This window comes from Aspergillus heteromorphus, assembly GCF_003184545.1.
Source record: "Aspergillus heteromorphus CBS 117.55 chromosome Unknown BO70scaffold_12, whole genome shotgun sequence".
Lineage (NCBI taxonomy): Eukaryota > Fungi > Ascomycota > Eurotiomycetes > Eurotiales > Aspergillaceae > Aspergillus > Aspergillus heteromorphus.
Genome location: NW_020290417.1, coordinates 224,416 through 247,531, shown reverse-complemented (window position 1 = coordinate 247,531; position 23,116 = coordinate 224,416). Strand labels below are relative to the sequence as shown.

Below are 23,116 nucleotides of genomic sequence, written 5' to 3'. Positions count from 1 at the left end.
TGAGCATGATAGACGCAGGGACGGCACCTCCCAGTCACACGGAGGATCGGAACATGAGTAGCAACGACGCACTACAGGTGGTAACGCTCTGCGCCCGATGGATTCTGGATCGAGGTCCAACCAGGACTTGATGATTGTACGGGTTTACGTCAGGAGTTGGAGAGGGAAAGTGAGAACAAGGCGACAAACGAGTCTAGACAAAGACGGCAAGACACAACACATGCCTGAAGCAGGCTACGTCGTTCGAATGGGCTAAAACGGGGTTTTCCTTTCTCGATCGCACGGTAGAAAGTCGGAAGTACCCGACAGCCACCCGGAAGGCGACTTTACGACTTCACTGGGATGGAAATTGCGGTTGGGGTTGCCGGAGAAAGAGAAAACTTTCGCACGGTGAATATTGAACTTGAGTCATAAGACCCCCACTCCCAAACCATGTTACTTTCTTTACATTTCGAGTGCTAACTCACGTGTACGTGTCGGTCGTGTTTGGACGTTCCCACAAACCAGACATACGAGTTGGAAAGCATGGAGTATTCCTCCTCAATTGAGGTATTTTGCATGTACCATTCTGGAAGGTTACACCTGGTCAGGGATCAGATCCACGTCATCTTTTCTCAAATTTGTCATCCCTATAGGGAGGCACAGGCGGGGAGTTGTCTTTTCTCCGAAGTGGTCTTCACATGTGTTATACGGCTACCACTTCTTCCACACCATCCAGGGATACTCGCGATTGTGGTTGAAATTTTCGTATTCCTTGAGAATATTATTTTGTTTCAAAATCCTTCCAGTTATGATGTAACCAATACGACGGAAATCAAGTAACCACCAGTTGTCTGTCTGTGTTTCCCTTACCCCGGCTGGCTCACGGGATGGGCATTCATGCGACTATTTCCAATATTGGCATTGCAGCATTATTATAGAAAAAATCATACTCTGCTGAAGTATTCTTTCAGGTGAAGTCGAGTATGTTTGCAAACAGACCGTCGGTTCCCGATACAATACTTCACAGCTCTGACCATGGGATGAACCTCAGGCACACAAATGCCGAGCCCTAAATCGGCGAGTCTGAAGAATGTCGCCCATTAATAGACTCCTGGAGCCTCAAAGCTTATCTCAGCCACCGAATGACCCTGTGTCGACCACTCTATAATATCTACCCTACAGCTACGACGGTCTTGAACGTGACCGGTGCTTGATCGAACCTGGCCACCTATCTGCCAGCGGATCTTTACGCAATTTGTGAGCGAATTTGAGGATACTGAAATGTGGATTAGAAAAATATTAATCCTAGCACATAGTCGGGAGAAAACTCCCGAAAAAGACAAGCTTCAGAAAACACACAGTCCACATCATCACAGTGGTCCTGTGTCACATGCGACCCCGATTCGAAGGCCACATACACAAAGGCGGAGTGAGATCAAATCTCGGGGGATTTCTCACTTGCATCTTTCTCCGAATGAGGGAATGGCTGACCGTAGCCGAGAGTGAGATTCCTGGAAGAGCGGACTGTACAACTAAAACACGCAGGTGGCTCCACATGCAGGTGCTGAGATGCGATGTGAGCCATGATATCGCTTGTTCGTTCGAAAGGCTCTGTCGCGGAGCATCCTTCCCACCGACACCGGAAAGGCTCACTAGCCAAGTTAACTTGTTTATTCCCTGCTCCGAACGGAAATGTTCTTGGACGTGCGGTGTATATATTCCTTCTCTCAACTTTCTTAACAGTCTGGGCAGATTCCCGCCCGAGGTCAGACTGCCTTCGACGGATCTGTAGCGGGTGAATGTGCCAGATACAACCGCGTTCGGTATGATCGTTGCAGGCCACGCGTCGGGGGCGCCGGACTCGACGGCCCGTGGTCCATTCCAGTTCTTCCCTTACATCGGTGGCCCAGATGCTCGAGGCTTCATTGTCCGCTCCCGGGGGGTGGGAACTAACGCCATTGTCACTCAAAGCCTTTCCTGTGCACTCGATGGCCTCCAGATCGCTAGGCTTCGGGTCACGGTCATGGCGGTTGGAGTATGAGGAAGACATGATGAAACTGGATCGAACGAGAACACCTAGGAATGGGGTTTCTCTCCCGGATTGCAGAACGTCCCAAGTATTGTGAAGGATGATTCCAATAATCTGGGTTGTCTTTTGCTTGAACCGAAAGAATGGTCTGCGAGGTCTTTATGTATAGTTTGAAATGGGCTAAGGCGTATTCCGGTGCTTGAACTGCTGGCGTTTTGAATTGTAGGAATTCTCCCATTCAAAATCTGGGATATGGCAATGGCCACACCGGCAACTTCCTGGAAGGCTCTCTCCAGTCATCCATACTAGTATGTTCTTACAGCGGGTGAATTCATTTTTGCCAAGCATTCCGCTCTCTCTATGTGCGAAAATTTCCGCTCCAGCACGGTACTCATCGGTTTGAAGTCAGATTAACGCGGGTGTCTACCTGTGATAGCTGATGTTATGGATGATAACCAACTTTACTATGCTCTCAACAGATCTTTTTCACACGGACCTTGTCGATCAGATTTCATTTTCATCTCCACTTGGTATATAGTCTCATGGAGCTGAATGGTGTCGGCCACGCTGGGAAGACCCAGGCTATAAGTCCTCATCTTGCCGTAGTGGTTTTCTGTCAAACAATGAGGAGGTACCCGGTAATTACCGTCAATCATATCAAGAAGGTTGACAAAGAAAAAGAGCAGCATTGAGATCTAAAGAAAGGTCAATACAACAACAATGGGATTTTCAATAATGAAACATGGTGAGGAGCTTACCAGGGGGCTATCGAAAAGTAATAAAGCAAGTGAAGACATCGCAACTCGCCCAATAGATACAGCTTGTTGATGGAATTGACCACCACAGTTTGCTCTAGCATTTCCTAGCTGCTTTGATCCACATTGTCTCGCATTTAATCAATGCTATTGTTCCTACCTACTGACCCCTACAAATTCCTTTGTCTAGGTGTACCCCCCCACGGCCGTTTGGAAGATCTGGATCACAAAGCATTCCGGATATATCGACTTGAGTATATAACTCACCAACTGCCCTGATTGATTCGCTTCTTTACTCCCCACGCGCAAGCGTACCTTGGGTTTCTTCGTGGCCATAGCTTCAAGATGGGTTACTCACCCCTCTGGAAAGCACTGGCTGTATCCCAGTACGAAAAGGCTAAGGAACAACAAGAAGCCTCGGTCGTGGAACATGAAGATTTGTGTAATGAATCGTGGGACTCGTTTGATTATGATTGCAGCTCTTTGCTCTCGTCCCAGTTAAACTCCGAGAGAAATGTTTTGGCGACCACTAGCTTGATCGACTGTCGAAATCCGTGGGCGGATGACGAGGTTGATTATGAATATTGTGACGATGCCGACGATGTACCTTTGCAAACATTGAATCATGAGACTGGATCCTCCGTAGCGAGCTTCGGTGTCCCACATAATCCATCATGGTCCATTGACGACGGAGTGTGGGCAGAAGATCAACAAGGAAAGCCCGAGAGCACAAACGGGGAGGACTTTTACGGAATGCCGGTGGAAAGGTACGTCAACTGGTCAACTGCGAGGCTTTTCCTTCGCGTTTAGAGCGATATCAGAGACTGACAAGGCCTCATCGCCCGTCAGATGCCCCATTTTGGGGTGTACCTTCTCTGGGCCTCCGATTCTTGCGTTGAGGCACACTAGGATGGTTCATTTCGATATCCCCATCCTTTCTTGTCGTATCTGTGGTTGCATATTTGACTCGGCCGAGGCCTTGCTCGCCCATCACCGACAATTCTTCTCCCTTTGCGATCAACCTCCCTTTCTACCGTGGACTCTCTATCCCGATATTTGGCTACCAATCTTCACTCCTTCCGGTGGTACTGCTCTACATCCTATTTCCGGCCCCTCTTTTCTACTAGCACTCTCGCAGTTTACAGGTTCGCCGTCTAATCAGAACATGCAACGATCGCCCTACAGGAACCCCTCACGGTGAGATGTCCCATTGATGAGATAGGTTGTGGTATGAGAGGTCTTGTATGACTTGCCTATTCACCTTTCTTCCGGCTACTTGCTGTATAGCTAGCACAGGCTTGTAGTGAATCAGGCCTTTTAAGGATTCCTAACGATGTGGAATACATTCTTGTGAGCAACACTCGGCTTTTGGTATAAAATAAGTGAACTTAAAGCTTCGTGTACTGTATAATATGATTGTATTCGGGACAGGATCGAACTCTGTAATACTGTTGTCAAATTCTGGTTGTCTACTATGGCCGCCGCGATTTGTCTATGGGGGCCGTTCGAGGCGATAGAATCCATTGCCCGCAAAGCAATTGCAGTGAGATAATACGTATCGCGTTTTGACTCATCTTGGACATGAGAAGCGGCCAACTAAAATATGTAAAACAGAACAATAATCAACATGATTCAGGAAATCTATGTAAAGGAAACTATCGACTGAAGTAGTAATCTTGTGCATAGTTTTCTTCTCAAATTTGAGATATTTCAAATGACCGGCATGACTAGGGGTTGGACTCTTGGGCGGCCAAGTGTTTATGAAACGCCTTTTGATGCTTCCTCAAGTTTCCCGGTGAAGCGAAATAGTTGCCACATTCCTCACACACGCAACGGGTAGACGGGGTGCGAAATATCGGGTGAGCATCTGCAATATGGGCATACAACTGGGGTCGTGACTCAAAGGTTTCGGTGCAACCCATTTGACTGCAATCAATTCGCTCACTGGGTCTGCTTTCAACCGCCTGACCACTTTTACGCGCTCGACGCAGTTCACTGCCTCGAAGAGTGTTACGCTCTCGAATGGTATCAAGCGTTCCATCACACGTCTCCTTATGCCTCAGTAAAACCCCATTATTACCATAGGACCTGCCACACTCACACTTGTATTGAACTTCGGCGTCAGCTTTAGATGCACCTGCACCATGAATGTTTCGTTTATGCCGATTCAACGTGTCTTGTGTTCGGAAGGTATATGTACATCCCTCCCAATCACACGCCAAATCACAATTCTCGTCAGCCCTATGGGAATACCTGATGTGCTTCAACAGCCCATCTTTGCTAGAGAACAATCTCTGGCATGTTTCTATATCACACTTGAAACATTTCTTTTCTTTGTCGATATTATGTTCATCCTGGAGATGTTTCTCCAATGATGTTTGATTGGTGTAGAACCTTGTGCAATCTGGCTGGTCACACCTGTATATCTCATCTTCCTTAACAATGTGTTGACCATCAACATGTTGCTGCAAGATCTGCCTGTTTCTAAAATTCTTACTACAGCCTGGCCAACTGCATTGGACTCGACAACGGATCTTATATCTTCCAGGGTTGTCAGCATGATGATCCCTAATATGTTTTTGAAGCGACCACCTCTTGCCAAACTCTATGGCACAGTTTGCCACTGGACAGAGATAATAGAGAATCCCGGGGCAGGGCCGTTCATGATCTCTGACATGTTCTTTCAAAATCTCCTCCTTGCCAAAGAACCTCGAACAGCCCTCCCACTGACATTTGAAAGACCGATCACGGATGTCATACTTATCTGGGTCATCGTAATGAGCAATCCGGACAGGTGCATTCGTGTAAAGTTTGCGCCGGAAGGCTGTCGCGCAATTCTCAAAAGGACAGTCGAAAAAGCCTATGGTCCTATCGAAATCCGGACCCGCATGACCTCTGAGGAGGTGTTGCTCCCACTCACCTCGAGATCCGTAAAATTTCAAGCAGTCTTTCTTGTCACACCTCCAAGGTGGAAAAGGCCTCTCATAAACCGCTGGGTCAATGTTATGCGTGTTCCGGACGTGTACATCAAAATAATGCCTTCGCCGGTAGACAACTTGGCATTTGGGAAATGGGCATTGAAAAAGTCCTTCTAGACCGTCAGCTACTCCGTGGTCCTGTTCTAGGTGCTTATAAATGTCAACGTCGTTGGGGAAAGTTAGTTGGCAACTCCGCTGCGGGCAATAAAGATGGCCATCAGGACGGCTAAGGCTGTGTTAGTACACAGACCTCCATGTATAGGGAGATTGCGAGTTGACATACCTTTCCAATATATCAGGATTTCTGCTCTGTTCAGTTTGGTCGTAACCGTCATGATTCACGTCCTGAGAGCTGCTGCCGTGGTGCGCATAGAAATCACCCATTTGAAGAAAGTCCTCATCCGACCTTCCCATTATGTCGGAATTTACGCTTTGTTCTGTTTGAGCATGAGCGTCATAACTCACAGCCTGGAAGCTGCTGCCATGGTGCGCATGGAAATTGCCCATTTGAAAAATATCTTCATCTGGCCTGTTCGATGACGGTACCTCATGAGTACCCTCATACGAACCCATCTCAGACTCACCAATCAGATAATCGTCATTATTGGGGAACTCCCACCAAGCATCTTCATCTTCACCTTCCAAAGCATCGTCATCATAATAGAGCATTTCCTCGAGGCTCAGGAGAGCGGGGTCAATGGTTGTTGTGGTGTCCATTTTGAAAATCGTTCAACGTGGCACTGGAAGTTATAATGCTGTATTGAATCTAATATTGCTGAAGCTGTTCTACTATGACTCCCCAAGAAAATCGCCATCATTTATACCTCTATGGGTTGCATGATAGAGCATGCTTTTGACGGAAAGCCCCTGCGGAACAAATCGAATTCCTCGCCTGAGGCTCTGTTGAGTCTTTATCGTAGGTCAACATTGTATTATGCCACATACAATGATGTTACGTTAACTGTTTACCATTTTCAGGAGGGTCCCGATAGATAACTTCCTGTCTATAGTGATATGGTAGCATGCCGTGAGACTACCTCATTGCGCCCCATGAAAAAATGAAGCTGTTGGCATCGGTTAGTTCCCCCTTTGCGGGCCAGGGTGGTCTGTGACATCTTTCGGGCAAGGTCCGAGCCAGGAGCTCTTATTTACCCTCGGGGGTTCTGGGCAAAAATTGCGCACGGAAGTATCCGAGCATTAGGTACTGGTTCTTAATGTCGTTTCCCTCAGTGAACAGAAAACATTTTCCTATAGCATGCTTTTTGGATGCATTCAGAACATTATATAGCAGCGATTACCTTCCTCGCAGACGTTTCGACTGTAACATGAATTGTTTTGCTCCTTGTCAAGACCTGGGCTGTGGATCAGAGTGTGCGGAGTATGCCCTTTCAATATCTGAACAGTAAGTTTCGCCAGTTGCCTGGATCTTCGAGATGGTTCCCTGGCATGACTGTCTGATATTTGCAACATCTTTCGGTGATGGTAGTTATTGTCTGGAGTGTGTATCACTTTCCACGGCTTGGGCGACAGAGATCAGACCGAAGACGCGAAGAAAACAAGAGGGGGATATCCTCCAGCTACGCGGTCGTTCACAAAGAAGCAGAAACGGGCAGGCTGTGCGCTCGCCAAGCGAGGTGAAAGAGGCTGCAGCAGGCGCTAGGCCTGACTGGGACTGACGATCAACTCCGTTTTGTGGAATATTTGTTCATATGAGTTGGGGTACAGAAAGAGACGCCATCACGAACAGGCAGCGCAGAGACTTGTAAAAAATAAACCAATGCCCTCGTCGGCTTTGTTAAGGTGGTCTACTACAGCCAGAGCTTTTAACCCACGAGCTTCTATCTTCGGCGACATCTTTCTTGAAACAACGGGAGGTATTAAATCCATTGGATAATGGAACTATTCTCCCTCTTGGCTTCTCTACCTGCTTAGCGGTGTGGAGCCAGCTTTTTTGAACAAAACATACTCAAACTTCGCTTATAAGTTATTCCTTCCTGTCAAGGGCAAGGTTATGGTTCTAGCAATGGTATTTTGATCATGTGCAGGCAGATTAACAACGCGTAGGTGGTGGGTGATATGTGTGGCAGGAGCCCTGACCAGTGTGGCTGTAGCAGCTCACCAGGATTAAGGACAGGTATTATTTCATCCTATATTCAAGAAATCATGCAATGGAAATGGAAATCATTACGTCTCCCGGCTGGCTACGTGTAATTAAATGACTTATTTGTTGCTAGCTGCCCCTTCACAGATCAGGGTGAGAATGGGTAAGATGGATGATAATTCTGATTCGGGAAGCTACACTCTGTAACTCTATGGAAAGAAAGGCGGGACGAATTTCCACAAAGTAATTCCCTGTAATGGGGCTTTTACCTTTGCTTCCCTTGACAGAAATTGAAAGATAGAGAAACTGACTACAACGGCGGCTGCTCAGCGGCAGGATATCCTTCGCAACTGCTCATATGCGCGAACAAGGCATTCCCTTCCCGGAAGTCTGCACTACATCCTGGACAAGCCCAACAAGAAGGCCGAGGCTTTGTGTATGCAGGCTCTGCTCTCACGGGCTCCGCTTCTGCAGGCTCTGCTTGTGCAGGCTGCATCATCTGTACAGGCTGCATATGTGTAGCCTTCATATGAGAGGTCCACTCGTCCTGACTTTCAAATGTCTCTCTGCATCCATGTACATAGCATGTCATTCTGTTGTGTTTGGTCCTCTGGTGCTCCCATAAATCATTTGCACGCTCACACGAAAATATGCAATTACCTATCATGCATATGAAGCTTCCTTCAGGGAGTAGACGTCTGCGACAGAATCTGTGGTTTTGTCTTATATGATCTTCCAAATCCTCCTTGTCGACATAGGACTCCGTGCAGTCATCCAGAAGGCACAGGAACTGGGGAGCATGGTCCTTCGTACCAACATGGTGATCATCCGAAAGATGTTTCTCAAACTCTGACCGTTTTCGGAAGGTCTTTCCATCAAACGAGCAGAGGAAGTCAAAACGCCTAGGTTTCATTTCATAATGTTGATCGAGGAAATGATTTCTCATTGAGACTTCTTCAGTATAGAAGTTGGGGCAGCCCGCCCACGGGCACTTGAAATAAGGTTTGTATCGCACGCCATAGTGAGCGAGAAGGATGTGGTTTTCAAAATATGCCATGCATTTCCAGTCTGTTCCGCAATTCTTGTATGGGCAGTGGAATTTGCCTGGAGACATATCAACCCCTTCGTGGTCTTCCCGCAGGTGCTTATATAAAGCACGAAACCTGCCAAAGAATGCGAAGCATCCTCTCAGATGGCACCGTATAGGTGGAAAAGGCCTATCGTACTTTGCTGGGTCTTCTTTGTGAGTATTGCGGACATGCTCGTCAAATGAGTCTCTTTTCATGAAGGGATCCTGGCAAAGTGGGCACAAGAATACCGCCCTGGCAATACTAGACGATTTATGGGTTCTGGCATGGCCCGCGGATGGGTCAGCGGAGGCTCCCATATCTTGGGTAGGATTCACTGCCCCGGAGTTGTCGCTTTGGTAGATATCATTGTTCGAGGATTGACTTGCATACTCCTCGTACGTACGCTTGGTAGGGAGCGTAGGGCCATGATCCTCCTCAGCACTATCTTCATCCCACGAAGAATCGCTAGAGTAATCAACAATCTCCCCTTTCTCTGGGCTCTCAGGATAGGTTTGTCGGATAGTAGACATTTTGACTTTTGAATGAATCTGAGGTTGATTTCTGTTGATCGACTGTAGTACTCCAGCTGATTTTGTGCAACGTATGGTTTATTCCGATTCCTCGCAACTGGCACCATCCTTTTATATCTATGTCTGGGACTGGCATTATCAAGGAAGTTTCCTATTTTTCCAGCATAAATCAAGACAATCCCGGGAGATGCCATTTAATCACTGCAAACCAGACACCATTCAATGGGGTTTTCCTGCGGACGAAGGGTGATTACCTTCAATTTGGCTTTGCTATTATGACCACCAGGGGGTATCCTTCTGTACCATCCATGGAGGTATCTAAGAATGGATAATACTAAACGGCATTCTCCCGGGTGCTGGATAAACCCTGGGGAGGATCCAGCGGAATTCGCCAGATATTATAGATCACTGATGCAACATCCATCGACTTCCTCCCTTCCATGACATGGACTTGGTATGAAAAGGTGTAGAAGTTTCCCAGGTATTTTCAGACCACGTGGACTTCCGCTTTCGGCGAGAAGCCGGTGACGGTCCGATCCTTCTCGTTCGTTGGGAGACTCGGCTTTGCGCGTAGACCGGGCTTTACATCGCTACCGGTGATCACTGCCGATCTCTAGATCTACTGCGGATCAGATATCTTCTAGCTAGGTTATGGCTTGGTAAGGGGATAAAATTGGCCGATTGAAGGCTTCCTATGGTAGATAGAGAAGCCCTGCGCATGTAATTGAATGCAAATAGGAATTACAATCTACGAATTTTGTCTAGGGAAAGAAAAGAACCAGTACGGACAGAGAGGCCTTAGATAGGCGAAGTATATCTACTAGCCAAAGAACCAGACCTTCATAGCCAGAAGAATATTGAGGCATCGTTTTGGTCTAGGGGGTATACCTGTGTTTCCTGGTAATATAAATGCGCTGTGATAGGATGGAATAGTGATCTACTAATAAGCTTGGGTTTAATTTTAAGAGCAAGCAAATTTAATTCCAGAGAGATGTTACAGGAACACCTGGAATGCCACGGGCATATCAGGATTTCGATATATCCACTCCTCTTACTACTCCACCTGTCTACTTAGGAATATTACCCCACCGCCTTTATATAGGATCATTGCCTGCCTGCTGTGTAGCTAACCTGCCTGCGCGTAGTTGACCACCTGCGTATCTATCTTATCCACCTGCATATAGCCAATCTGCCTGCGTGTGTAACTTTGATTCATTTATATATATCAATTTCCTGAGTGAAAAGATAAATCACGTCACAAGTGTGCCTGTACCAATCTGGTGTGCCTGTAGCGCATCCCTAATTTTCTTCCTAGCTGGGACAAGGAAATACTTTCATGGCTTTGACGTACGGAAATACACGTTTATTGGGTCTACATCAGTGGAAGGAGAAAGAAGACTTTATATTGCTGACCGGACTAAATAAGAAACAAAAGTCTTACTCTATGAATTAAGCACCTATTCAAGAAGATTGGAAATTAACGATAATGGGAAGAGAACGGTCTAATGGGCCCTCATACGTCTTGTGTGTATCCAGGATACGCTGCGCCCGCCACCAACAAAGACGCAAGGATAAAACTACTCAGGCGCTCGGGGGGTGGGGGGGGGGAAGACCGTCCATTAGGGAGCTATTACTGAGTGATCCCCTCCGGTCGAATGGGGTAGAAGTAACGAACACCGGCCTTGTACAGGTGAGCTGCAACTGTGACAATATTGGAAGGGATGATTAGTCTCAACATACCTCAGTTGACGGTCTTTCTCCTACCCCGGGGCAACTATGCACCCCTTTTATATGGGCTACTAAGGTTCCCTTTAGGTTGCAAACCTGTCCGCATTCCAAACAGACAAACCGGCAAGGTCGTACATGAATACTATTGCGGTGTTGCTTCATTTTCTTCTCTCCCAGGAAGCCCCTGTCACAGCCGGGCCAGTCACAGGGGATACGAAGTCTCAGGTGGACAGTGCTGTAGTGCCGATCTAGATGGTCTATTCGCCAGAAGGGCTTCATACAGCCAATCGAACCGCAGATGAAGGGCCCTCTTGGGGGAATTCTCGGACTTTCGGATGTGCTATCCCAGGAGACAAAAGATCTGTATCTCCGGTGGATACGTTTATAGTGGAGACTCAGCGGTCTTGTTTCGGTGAAGGATTTCATACAGCCGGGCAATCCACAGACGAAAGGCTTTTCCGGGGGGTCACTCGAAGTTTCGGAAGGCCCGAATGGATGGGGAGAGATTTGGTCGAGGTAAGGACGATTCAAGTCTGTTCCAGATACGATCTGGTTGCGTGCATCAATGATTTCTTGATCCGCTGCCCTATGGACGCGATCGGTAGGCTGTTGATTGCTGTTTGAATTTCCGGGCGCATTCAAGTCTGTCACAACTGAGTCCAGGCTCAGGAATTCTAGGCCAGTGACAATGTCGTGGCCATCTGCAGCCCCGGGCACGAGGTCAGTGTGTTGCTCATTGTTCAGAGCGGCCTGTGCAGCGGGGGTGGCCCACAGATCGGCCATAGCAGGTGTAGTTGCTTGAGGCTTGTGATTGATTGCTGTAAACTGTGCGCCGCCAAAGACCAAACCAGAGTCCTTATCAGGTGGACAAAGCTTTGCGCTATGGTTATGGTTGGGATACTCAGGAACAGGTGATGGGAAGTTCAATTGAATACGAATTGAACCTTCCCAAGTTGAACAGTGGGGTAACACGGATTTATATATAACGTATTTAAACCGCAGCAGGGGCTTCAGGATGGCCCCGAAACAGGCGCGGGGACTTTCTATTTTCCCATTTCTAAGAGTAACTCGAAGCTAAGAACTTCCCACCAGCTCTGCAAGAATTACTCCATCACTTCGAATTCAGGTTCACACAACAGATAATTGCGAAACAAGTCGGGAGGTTTCCTCGTGGGCGGGGGAGCCAAGAAAGCGCTATTCGCGGGCCTTCCCGAAAAGAGGCCCGTGCCGAGAGGCTGGCAGGATCGCCGGGTCGGGTGGAATTGATGATGTTGTTGCTTCTGGCCACTCTGGCTCATGCTGGTGCTGATTTGATTGGGGTTCTCGAAGACGCCAGAGTGAAAAGTCTAGGCGGTCGCACTCGAGCCATGGTGGTCATCTAGTGAATGCAAAAAAATCAAGTTTGTGGATAACCTGGGTGAAAGCCAGGTCTTCTTTGGGAATTCTTTCTTGTTGGCAGAGGATCCTCTCCAATACAGTATTGTACGCTACACTCGAGGTCGCGTGGCGGTTACGGCCCAGGACTACGGAGTATGACTGTGACCAACCCGCAGTTGTCTCATGTGATACAGAGTACCGTCATTGGCAATTTTTCTATGAGAGGCGACTGGTTTCCTGTCGGCGACCCCAAAGGAGTCTGACATCGCTTATTACCCCCGGGTAGACATGTTTCTCCTGGCAATATCAGCCCTGGTATCAATTACTATTCTTTCCCCAACCGTGCAGATCGGAAGGCGCAGGACAGTCAGGACGGATCACCCCTCTCTTCCACTGAAACGCTGTGACTCGCTTACAGTACCTTACCTGTCCTACTTTACAGTTGAGGCGATCCGCTATACGCCTTCCTGGGTTGTTTGTCCCAGCTCACTTCCCGGCATTCTGTCTCCCCCCGGAAAATCCCCCCTCATACTACACGGGAACGGGCCAATCTCTTATACATCAAGGAGAGGGTCGGGCTGGTCAAAGTGATCAGAGGTAAGTCGGAGATTGCTATTATGATCCACGTATTACTGCGGGTAATACTGGTCTTTTGTTCCTGTTGGTAGTAACATCCCTAGGTGGTCGGTCATCTTTCACAATAGTGAGTTTTTTCTTCATATCAGTTGAAGTTCTATTTTTAAATCTACATAATCATCAATCCTCTTCATCAATACGCTTTTCAGGTTCTTCTCTGATGTTTTCATTGTACTATCAAATCAGCAGAGAGAGATAAGATGAAACAGATTTTGATAATATTGACTCTGATAAATAGTCAAAAACTAGTAATAATTGAGGGCATTCCGCAAAGTTTCATTCCGACAAATACAGTTTACAATCATCTCACTTCATGCCATAATCATATTTAAACTCCTGTAGGATTGGAAGCTAATTGGGTAAAGAAAAATAGGCAAGAAGCCTCATGTTGAATCTTGAGGTAATTCTATTGCAGAACGGAAACTTCTCAAGACGAAAGAGCTGAAAAGCAGAAAAATATTTTTCTCGAAAATAATGACATATAAAGGGAGTTCGAGAGTTGCATTGGTGGTGAAGCCTTCCCACACATATCACAAGAGGACAATAATTAAGAGTGAGACTGTGGGGCAGCTAGGTACTTTTTGCAGTTTTTTTGATGCACCACCAAGGAATCTGGTGAGGTATAGGCGATACGACACCCCGCACATTGAAAGTAGTTAACATCCCTGTTATGAGAATCTCGTACGTGGGTAATCAAGTCATCTGAAGTTGCAAAGGACTCTTGGCACCCAGTCTGGTTGCACTTGAAGCAGATTCCAGAGCCCTGGATAGTATGACCTGCTCTATGCTTCGACCTAATATGTCGCCTCAAACTTTGAAGTAAATGGTAGGAGTGCCCGCAACCAGGCGTCTCGCACTTGTACTTCCCAGGGACCTTATCTGGGATCGTAGTTGCCTGATCCCCTCCGTGCGACCTTCTCAGATGTACCTCCAAATTTGGGATTGACTTAAACAAAGTATGACAGAAGCATTTATGGCACTTCACGACCTCGGCGTCTCTATCTGGAGGACCCGCCTTGTGCTGTTTTATCAAATGATAATTCAATTCTTCAATGGTATCATGGGCCTTCGTGCAGCCAGTCTCATGGCACTTCAAGTATCTGCTGGGTCTGCTGAGTCCGCTGGTGCCCTCACCAGGATCAACTGCTTTGCGTTTATGGACCATGTTGATATGCTTCTTTAAGCTCTTGGGTGAGCAATAGAACCTTCCGCAGCTCGGTATCGCGCACTGGGTGTATCCTGTAGGGCCTTTAGCATCTCCATGAGTTCTCTTGTGGTGCCATAAGCCTCCCAGGCTCCCAAAAGAGGCCTCGCAGTCAACCTTCGGACACTTCCAGCGCTTATCCGGGATGTTTATATGTATGGCGCTGACATGTCTGGCCAGACGTCCCGGGGAAGTAAAGGTTGATCTGCAGTTGGGCTGACTACACATCAACCTATCAGGCGTGCCGTGAGAAACATTGGTATGTCTTTTCAACATCCATTCCTTTGAGAATGATTTGCCGCATCCCTCCACATTGCACTTGAACAGGTCTCCTTGATCCTCGGAAGTCTGTGCGCAACTGGCAATGGAAGATTGCATTTTGGTCATCTCAGCCTTTTCCGATCCATGCTCATTGATGATATGTTTTTGTACGAACTTCTGATGCGTAAAAAACTGGCTACAATCCTCCGATGGACACTTGACGACATACTTTGCAGGATCCTCACCATGGACAGTCCTGACATGTACGTCGAAGTATAGTTTGCGCAAAGTTGTCACTGTGCAGTCCACAAATGGACATTGAAAACGGCCCCTTGCTGTATCAGCATCATTGTGCCATTGAAACAAGTGACCTCGGAAGGTGTTTTGAGTACCAAACCACTTGGTGCAGCCATCAATGTCACACCTATTAGGGTGGAAAGGCGCCTCATACTTTGCTGGGTCTTCGTTGTGGGCATTCCGGACATGTATATCGAAGTAATTTCTCAGCATGAAGACTGCCTTGCACTCGTCAAATGGGCATAACAAGGCTTTCATAACATTCTCAGAAGCCCCATGCCACTCCTCAAGATGTTTGATCACGTCGGGGAGTCCCATAAATGTCACCTGGCAATCGCTCCGTGGACAATAAATGCAGCCGTCGGGATGTCTAAGATTCATTAGCAATTGATAGGCATAGAGATATACAGAGTTGACAAACCTGATCAGCTTGTACCCCACGGTAGGAACCTCCGATAGCCCAGCGGAGCTCTGAAACATGTCATCTGGGTTCATGCTCAGAAGCCTCGGGTCTATGCTTTCATATCCTAGTTCGAAGAATTCATCGTTCGACATGTTTCGTGTGAAGAACCGGTGTGGGAATATGGAAGGACCTTGTCCTGCATTATTGTCTTCGAAAGACATGTTGAAATTAGCACGAGATTGGATTTGTCGGTAGAGTATTATGGTGGAGTATTCTTGCGATAGAGTGTTGTACTAGAGTGTTCTTGTGATTGCTATACTTACGCTCGCTCTCCGAGGCCAACGTAAGCATTTTATATCTAGGTCTAGGATGGGATGTTCCTTCTTCGTATATGTCTGCAAGGACTTGAGCTTTGACAGTATCCATTCAGATGGGAGACTGCCGGGCCAAAAGGAGAGCTCCTCCTGGTGTATCTCCAGACGAGCGACTAGACAGTTCCGATATGGGATATGCCACCAAAGCGGCTGGAAGTTACCTTGATGCTTATTGTCATATCACGTTCTCCGGACTATGAGTGGTCCCGGAGGCCATCTTTCTAAGCGCTAGGGCCGACTTGCTCCGATAATCTAAGATATTGCTAGATAAATACTGGAGATGATAGAACGGAAATCGCCATCTACAAGACATTATTATTACTAATCCACGATCGACTGGCCTCCCTCTGCCCCAGCGACATTACAGGATCGGATCGTGTGGCAGTCACGGCTCGGGACTATGACTATGACTATGAGGAGGAGGCAGTTGACCTGTGTGGTACAGAGTACTGCCGTACCGGATGAGCGCCATCGCGGCGAAAGGAACACTCCCTGCCTGCCGCTCAGCAAGAGGGACCTACAGCCAGAACAGTAACTACATAACAGAGGCGATTTGTGGTCTCCTATGAATCAGATGAAATGGAAATCCCCAGAAATGCAAATTAATCCCTTTTTAGATATACGATTATTGTATAAGGAAGCTAGGAATTACGGAACCTGAATCAAAGACCCCGGGAGTATAAACCAAGCGAAATTGAGTATTGAAAATATAGAAATATCCGCTCCCAGAAAGAGTGCAATCTAACACCAAGCTATCTCTAATCGATCGTTTTTCCTTCCGGGTCATTTCATGTCCGACACGAAAGGCTATACAGCTGGCGCGTGTCATTCCATCCCAACGCGACGGGGAATGAATCTGTCTGACGAACCGATCTTTGTATCAAGAGAAGAAACGCACCCAGGCGGATAAGACTGACGAATACCAACTAAATTTCTCCGTATGTCGTGAATCTATCACCTACTTATGGAATCGACCCAAATGCTTGTGTAGACTACAAGCATGTTTTAAGCGAGCGGGGCAATGCGGGCATGGATGATTCCTCATACCGAGATGAACAGCAGCGACATGTGCGGCGATAGAGCTAGGCTTGCTGCCTGTAACTGTACAGTCTCCCCAGTGGCAGGCGTACTTGCGAGGTTTGGGCTTGGTGGCAGTTTGCTCTTCGGACATGGTAGGTGGTGATGGTGCAGGCGTTTTGGGGCGTCTCTTTTGGCCCTTAGTGGAAGGCCGTTCTACCTGGCTAGATGTTTCTTCTGACTTGGTGGAAGCTCTTGGTCTGGAATCCGCGATTTCTTTGGCCGAGGGTCTGGATTTGTTTTTGGGGGGGCATTTGGTATTTCTTTTGGGATGCACATTATGTTCTGTGTCCCGGATAGTACTTTTCTGAGCAGCTATGGTCGATCTTGAATTTCTCGCTTCGACGTCTGAAATGGGCCTCGTGGAATGAAGGGCAGTATGGAAACTATTGCCTCCAGGCGCTGCTAGGGGTGTATAGAAAATGGAACTGGTGGTCCAAGCCAACTTCCTGCTGTGGGGGAGAGCCATATTATATCTCAGGACTGGCAAACCTCAGCACCGCACGGACTCATTTTACGCCCGTTATGTCATCCAAATTTGCATATTTGGATGGATGCCTGTGCCCATGTCGACTTATTCATTTTATTGGGTCATCCAATTCATTTGCACACCTGCAGTGGTGGTGGTATCCATGCGAGAATAAATTGATTTGGGGGGGGGGGGGGGGGGGGACAAAGACGATAAAAGAGAAAACAGTTCAAAGGGGCGAGGGGCGCGGGTGCTAGATAGGGCTCCCGTCGTCGCATGGCTATATCCCGATTTTACAAAAAAGACAACCCCTAAAAGACGAGCAAAAAGCCTGCAGCCGGTATTGCGCTAATCCACATCGAGCGTGCGGGATCTCCCGCCCGGGCGCATCTTCGATCTCGACCACGATGTTAACCGTCTACAGTCGAGATGCCGGGTACTGTACTCCCTTCCATCCGCATAATAGCAGGGAATTTCCTGAATCGCTACTATGTCTTATCAGTTTCTGTCTTGATCCAGATACGATACGAAAAACAACTCGATCCAGTAATATAGTTCAGTCGACATATTTGGCAAAATATTTACTGACCGATTCTTTTGCTCTAGTACGAACGGGGAAGACAAATATACCAGGTTTCTCGCTAACGCCCCATCACATGCTCAGGGCCTGAAGACTCAGGCAAGACAGTCTGGCCTATGTGACGTATCTACCCCAAACAATCTCCCAACTTCAAAAGAAACCACAGCTAAAATACTATAGGGCGCTAAATTCTAGCAACTATCAAACAAACTCCGCGTCTATCAATCCCGTCCTGAAGAGCTCGAAAACATACCATAGACCCACCCACAGACGCCCTTCTCCGATAGGTCTATCCTCTGCGCTTGATTCAGCGATAACATGAATAATAGAAATACAAACTCTGTGTTCTAGCGGGGCCATTAGGGGGGGGTATGCACTGTTATCCAACCAGCAGAAAAACACATGAAATAAATAAGACGGAGATAATACATGATTTGAACAATGGGATGGTAGCCGAAACGTAGATATGAGGAGTTATTGCAATGTGGGCTAATCCGGAGGCCCTGCGAAGCCGTTGGTATGGATCGTGCTTGGCATGCGTGAGGGGATCGGTCATATGCGCCTAGCAAGTAATGCTGTTCTGTTCTGGGGCCGGCAAAGAAATATCTGGTTTGGTGGGTATGGGATTGTGATTTGGGTTCTGGGATGTGTCCGCCATGTTAGCCATGTTCTCATTGCTCGGTTAGTACGGGCGTGGCGTGGGCTTTGAGCATACATTGTTTAGGAGTCCTCCCAGTCTGGGCGCGAACAGGCACCACCACCCCATGCGCGCGTCGCAGGTGGTCCTGCAGGTGATCTCGCCGCGGGGAGCTATAGTCGCATAGCGTGCATCTCTGGTCCCTGAGCGATACATGGACGGTCACGACGTGTCTTCTGAGATCGGCGTTCCGCTTGAAGGCCCTCATGCAGTGGTCCCATCGGCATGGGAAGGTGGGAGGTCTGGAGGATGTTAGGTGGGCTGGAGATCGGGTGGGGTGGTGGGGTGGTGGGTGGTGGGGCATACAGTGTTGGGGAGCATCCTGCGTGGCTGCTCATGGGGGGAGGGGTGTCTCCGATATTGGCGATGAGGTTGGGTGAAGAAGGTGGAAACGGGTAAAGGTTGGTGTAGGTCTGGGGAGGGATAGTGAGGCCTGTGTTACAGATACTGTTGTTGAGGCCGTACATGTTATATACGGGGTGGCCCGCTCCAATTTCGACGACCATGTCGGTGGGGGGGAGCGTGCCGGGGAGATTTGCATAGCCCGCTTGTTCCATTGCTGCCGGGTTGGGCTGATCTGTGTTCCGCAAGTAGAATGCAAGGGCTTCGTCAAGCTGTGCACGTTCGATATCAAGGTTGAAACCTGCATCAAGATAGTTGCATGTTGTGGTGTTTGTGTGGTTAGAACCCACGCTGTCAGGCGACGAGGGTTTCTGGTTCGCGGAGCGGTTGTCGGACATGACGCGCGGCGATCAAATACACGAGGCTGGGCTTGCGTGACGCTTGAGCTTGTTGAAATCGAAAATATGCTGTGCCACCGGTGGAAAGTTGAGCGGGCCGGCAAGGAGAATAATGGCTTGATCGATTGGGGGGACATGCCGTTTATATTCTAGGAGTGTGTAGGAGGACCGTGTAGGATATGGGCAGTGCGGAGTGATACAGACACTTGCTACTATTCCCGGTACATCCAGGGGCAGTCGGGAGAAAAAGTAGGTGATGCAAGCACTGGAAGCTGTTGGGAAGCTTATTGGTTGTTGCATGCAACCATCTAGACAGGGTTACACACGGGCATGCAAGTGGGATGGCTTACAGACCACTCGGCCAAAAAGGTGTCCAGACACCTACTTACGTAGGCGTGATACTGAATGATACCGGGTTTGACAATACTCAATACCAGGCACCGGCTGGAGAGCGGAGCGGTCTAGACAGCGCCAGGGCGACGGAGGACGAACACCGGCGATGTTCCGTACAGGAACCAGACCCACAGTGGCTTCCGTAGAATCCAAAATAGGAAAGCCTCAGTGTTCCGATCCGAGCGGACGGCGGACATGGCTGTGATTCTGTGAAGTTGTGCCCGACAGGGAATCCTCGACGCCTGCGGTGCCTGGCTGACGCACCTTGACTCCATGAATCAGTCAGTACCTTTCATATAGGAATGACATGGAAAGGATACTGGAATCAACCTGATTATGAAGGTAGGAACCATTTATCCTAATTTCAATAATTATTTTGGGGGACCATAGATTATCTCTGTCTTTAAAAATCTCCAGAGGGGAATCTTAGGCTGAGGTTGGCGCAGATTTACTCAGATTTACTCAGACTTAGAGTATTGTGGAGCTAGCCCACGTTCCCGACAGGTTTGTCTATAAAAGGTACCAATCTCTCACGCCCAGGCAATTCGTTGATCTGTAGCCGACAGGGACTGTCAAGAGCAACCATCACGATCTTTATTGTTAGTATTATGATCGGGAGTGTAATTATTCGAGGAGAGGGGGGGGGGGGGGGGGGGGGGTTGTTTACCTATTCGCCTGCACTAGCAGCACAGACGACGAGTAGAAAGATACGGTCAGTCGCCTTATTATTTTATGGCCAATCGACTTCACCCTGAGCATCCTGATAGGCTGCCCTGCCATCAGACAGCCCATGCGGCCAGGAGACCAGCCTACCTCTTTTGTTGCGTCATGAGGAAGTTCCAAGGGAGTGAACGGCCAGCCGAGCCGCCCAGGCGTGTTCCTCCGAATCTGACCACCTCGAGCATTATGATGATTCACGACAGAGACAAACGACGAGTCCAAACCACCAAGTCCGAGCCCCAATCATGACGAAATTGATTGAGGCGAGCCTCACGCACGCAGACCGACCTTGAGCCTGGCCATGATGGAGTTGGCAACGTTATTCACCCCGCGACTCGACTCGACTCGCAGCGACCCAACCATATACAATCAGTCCGTCAGCCATACCACGACACCATTCTGGGAGGAAAGAGAGTCAATTCAATCCGATGCACTGCGGAGATGCACAGCATGTAGTACAAAAAATCTAACCGTTGGATCCAGGAGGTCCGTTATCGTGAACAATGCGACAGACACCACCCAGCGAACCCACTCACTCCCGACCGGCCCATCGCGGACCGTTCCGATCCCCCTCACTCCCACTCCCACCGCGCACCGCCCTATCGCGAACAGTGGATATCTACAACCCACCCATCTACTCCACCAAAACCAACATCTTATCCCACCACGTCCGCCTCACCCTCTCCGGCCTCTCCGCGTCCACGATCTCCCTCAGCCCGGTAACCAGATCGACCTCCCCACTCCTCCAGGCCCACGGATCGTTCCAAAACAGCACCCTATGGCCAAAATACAGCAGCGCAAAGGCAGGGATACCAATATAGGCGGTGAAAAAGGTACTCGCGGACCACTGGGAGGGGAAAAAGCAGGTGAAGCCGTTGATGAGCATGAGGAAGACGGAGCCAAAAAGACCGATCCACATGCCCCAGGGCTGGATGCGCGAGGAGTACGGTTTCTCGATGCCCTGGGCGACGACGGCTTTCTGGAAGCGCAGGTACACGATGGAGCAGCAGGCCCAGGAGATGAAACCCGAGGTGTTGGTGAAGTTGATCAGCCAGTTGAAGACCGTGTAGCTCCCGCTGCCGACGGCCATGTAGGCTAGCAGGGAGAAGAGCGATGAGAGGGTGACGGCTAGGTAGGGCACGCCCCATCGGTTGCAGGTTTTGAGGATGCTGGGCGCGTTGCCGGATACCGCGAGCGAGTAGAGTGACCGGGAGGACATGTAGAGGAAGGAGTTGCCCGCCGACCAGGCGGAGGTGAGGATCGCCGCGTTGACGATGCTGCTGAGCACGGGAATGCCGGCGTTCGTGATGGCTACGACGAACGGGGAGGAGGATGCGTCGGTGCCGGAGCCGGCGGTGAGTTGTTTCGCGTTCGACGAGCAGATTACCCCGATCGCGAGCGAGGCGAGGACGTAGAAGAAGACCAGCCGGTAGATGTATCGACGGGCGGCTTTCGGGACGTTCCGACGGGGCGACTCCATCTCGCCGCCGCTGATGATGATCAGTTCCGGGGCGAAGATGAATGCGATGGCCGATTTGACGATGCATTGGAGGAGGCCGACAAAGCGGCCTGCGTCGCCGGATACGAGGTAGGTGTTCATGGCGCCAGGGCCTTTCCAGTAGTGGAAGCCCAGGCGTTGCCGGTTGGGACCGCCGCCCCAGAACAAGATGAAGGAGAGGATGAGAAGACCGACCAGCGTGAGGATCTTGATTCCGGAGAACCAGAACTCGGTTTCCCCGTACACGCCCACGGGCAGGCAGTTGAGGAGGACGATGACGACGATCATTATAGTGATCCACACAGCGAGGTTGACGTCCGGGTGCCAGTAGTCGATGACCATGGAGGCGGCGACAATCTCGTACGGGACGAGGATGCCCAGCGAGTACCAGTACAGGTATCCCATGGCAAATCCCAAGCTACGCGACACGTACCGGTAGCCATGGTAGCCCATGGTGCCGCCGTGGACAGGCAGGTATGCGCCGACCTCTGCGAGACCCGTGATGATGGCGTAGACGAGGCCGGAGATGAAGATGTAGCCGAGGAGGAGGGAGAGAGGGCCACCGATGTGCAGCGCCTGGCCAGACCCGACGAACAGACCAGTGCCGATGGTGCCTCCTAGGGCCATCAGCTGAACGTGACGGTTCTTGAGGCCGCGCTGGGTGATCTCGTAGCGCTCATCCAGCAGGTCGCGCTCGATCATATTGTGCATGGCGCCGGTTTTCACATCGCCAGGGGCGGCGAGGGACTCGGGATCGGGATGGGCGGTGGGAGCCACGGCTGGTTTCTCGTCGTTGGCCATGGTGGCGGATGAAGATGCGATAGGAGTCGCAAGTGACAGTCAGGGTTGCATCGCACGGGGATGGAAGCGGCGGGTTGTGCAAGGCGGGAGTCGCGTGGTTATAAAGTCGGGGTTAAGGTTGTGTAACCGCTTGGCTCACGTCGGGGCGCCAGAGATAAGAAGATGCGGGGAAGTTCTCTGGGCATGGCCAGCCACGGGCCGCTTGGGGGTGCTTACATTCACATTCACAGCAGGATTAGGGCCCCGGTAAGCGAAGGGGGCTGTGGCTGCACCCTCTGCCCTATCCCAGGCCCGTCGACTATCTGCCAGTCTGCCGCCCTAAATACCCCGAAATCCCTCTGCTCCCCGGTCCCAACTCAAACATCCTGCCACCGGTCCGGCCACCGGTCTGGGAGAAGTATCCCGGTGCATTCGGG

The 23,116-nt window shown here is 49.4% G+C and overlaps 6 protein-coding genes across 6 annotated transcripts; 1 reads left to right on the top strand and 5 right to left on the bottom strand.

Moving 5' to 3' along the window:
- Window positions 1-3,111: 3,111 nt before the first annotated feature.
- BO70DRAFT_396389 (uncharacterized protein) lies at window positions 3,112-3,576 on the top strand (the record flags this gene model as incomplete). Its single annotated transcript, XM_025546615.1, has 1 exon — window positions 3,112-3,576. The coding sequence occupies one exon, from the start codon at window positions 3,112-3,114 to the stop codon at window positions 3,574-3,576; it is 465 nt and encodes a 154-aa protein (XP_025399361.1).
- Window positions 3,577-5,704: 2,128 nt separating this feature from the next.
- On the bottom strand, window positions 5,705-6,461 carry BO70DRAFT_396388 (uncharacterized protein; the record flags this gene model as incomplete). The annotated part of the gene is made up of 3 exons (XM_025546614.1): window positions 5,705-5,857; window positions 5,910-5,970; window positions 6,028-6,461. 3 exons carry the CDS (start codon window positions 6,459-6,461, stop codon window positions 5,705-5,707), a joined length of 648 nt encoding a protein of 215 aa, XP_025399360.1.
- A 3,471-nt stretch (window positions 6,462-9,932) lies between these two features.
- On the bottom strand, window positions 9,933-11,956 carry BO70DRAFT_396386 (uncharacterized protein; the record flags this gene model as incomplete). The annotated part of the gene is made up of 2 exons (XM_025546613.1): window positions 9,933-10,058; window positions 11,621-11,956. The coding sequence occupies 2 exons, from the start codon at window positions 11,954-11,956 to the stop codon at window positions 9,933-9,935; spliced, it is 462 nt and encodes a 153-aa protein (XP_025399359.1).
- A 2,322-nt stretch (window positions 11,957-14,278) lies between these two features.
- BO70DRAFT_396385 (uncharacterized protein) lies at window positions 14,279-15,572 on the bottom strand (the record flags this gene model as incomplete). Its single annotated transcript, XM_025546612.1, has 3 exons — window positions 14,279-14,363; window positions 14,416-15,318; window positions 15,370-15,572. 3 exons carry the CDS (start codon window positions 15,570-15,572, stop codon window positions 14,279-14,281), a joined length of 1,191 nt encoding a protein of 396 aa, XP_025399358.1.
- Window positions 15,573-18,381: 2,809 nt separating this feature from the next.
- Window positions 18,382-18,952, bottom strand: BO70DRAFT_35255 (uncharacterized protein). Its single transcript, XM_025541799.1, has 3 exons — window positions 18,855-18,952; window positions 18,567-18,790; window positions 18,382-18,491 (listed from the first exon to the last, which is right to left on the bottom strand). Coding segments are annotated over exons 1-3 (258 nt in total). The 5' UTR covers window positions 18,887-18,952; the 3' UTR covers window positions 18,382-18,489.
- Window positions 18,953-20,842: 1,890 nt separating this feature from the next.
- BO70DRAFT_35239 (proline permease PrnB) lies at window positions 20,843-23,036 on the bottom strand. The gene has a single exon (XM_025541792.1). The coding sequence runs from the start codon at window positions 22,698-22,700 to the stop codon at window positions 21,036-21,038; it is 1,665 nt and encodes a 554-aa protein (XP_025399356.1). The 5' UTR covers window positions 22,701-23,036; the 3' UTR covers window positions 20,843-21,035.
- Window positions 23,037-23,116: the final 80 nt, after the last annotated feature.

What these genes read in the sequence shown, in the direction of transcription:
- BO70DRAFT_35255 (XM_025541799.1), bottom strand. Translation starts at nt 18,886, where the DNA reads ATGAGCAGCCACGCAGGATGCTCCCCAACACT. An exon ending in GCAGGATGCTCCCCAACACT is followed by an intron (nt 18,791 to 18,854) that starts GTATGCCCCACC and finishes AACATCCTCCAG; the next exon opens with ACCTCCCACCTTCCCATGCC.
- BO70DRAFT_35239 (XM_025541792.1), bottom strand. Translation starts at nt 22,700, where the DNA reads ATGGCCAACGACGAGAAACCAGCCGTGGCTCCCACCGCCCATCCCGAT.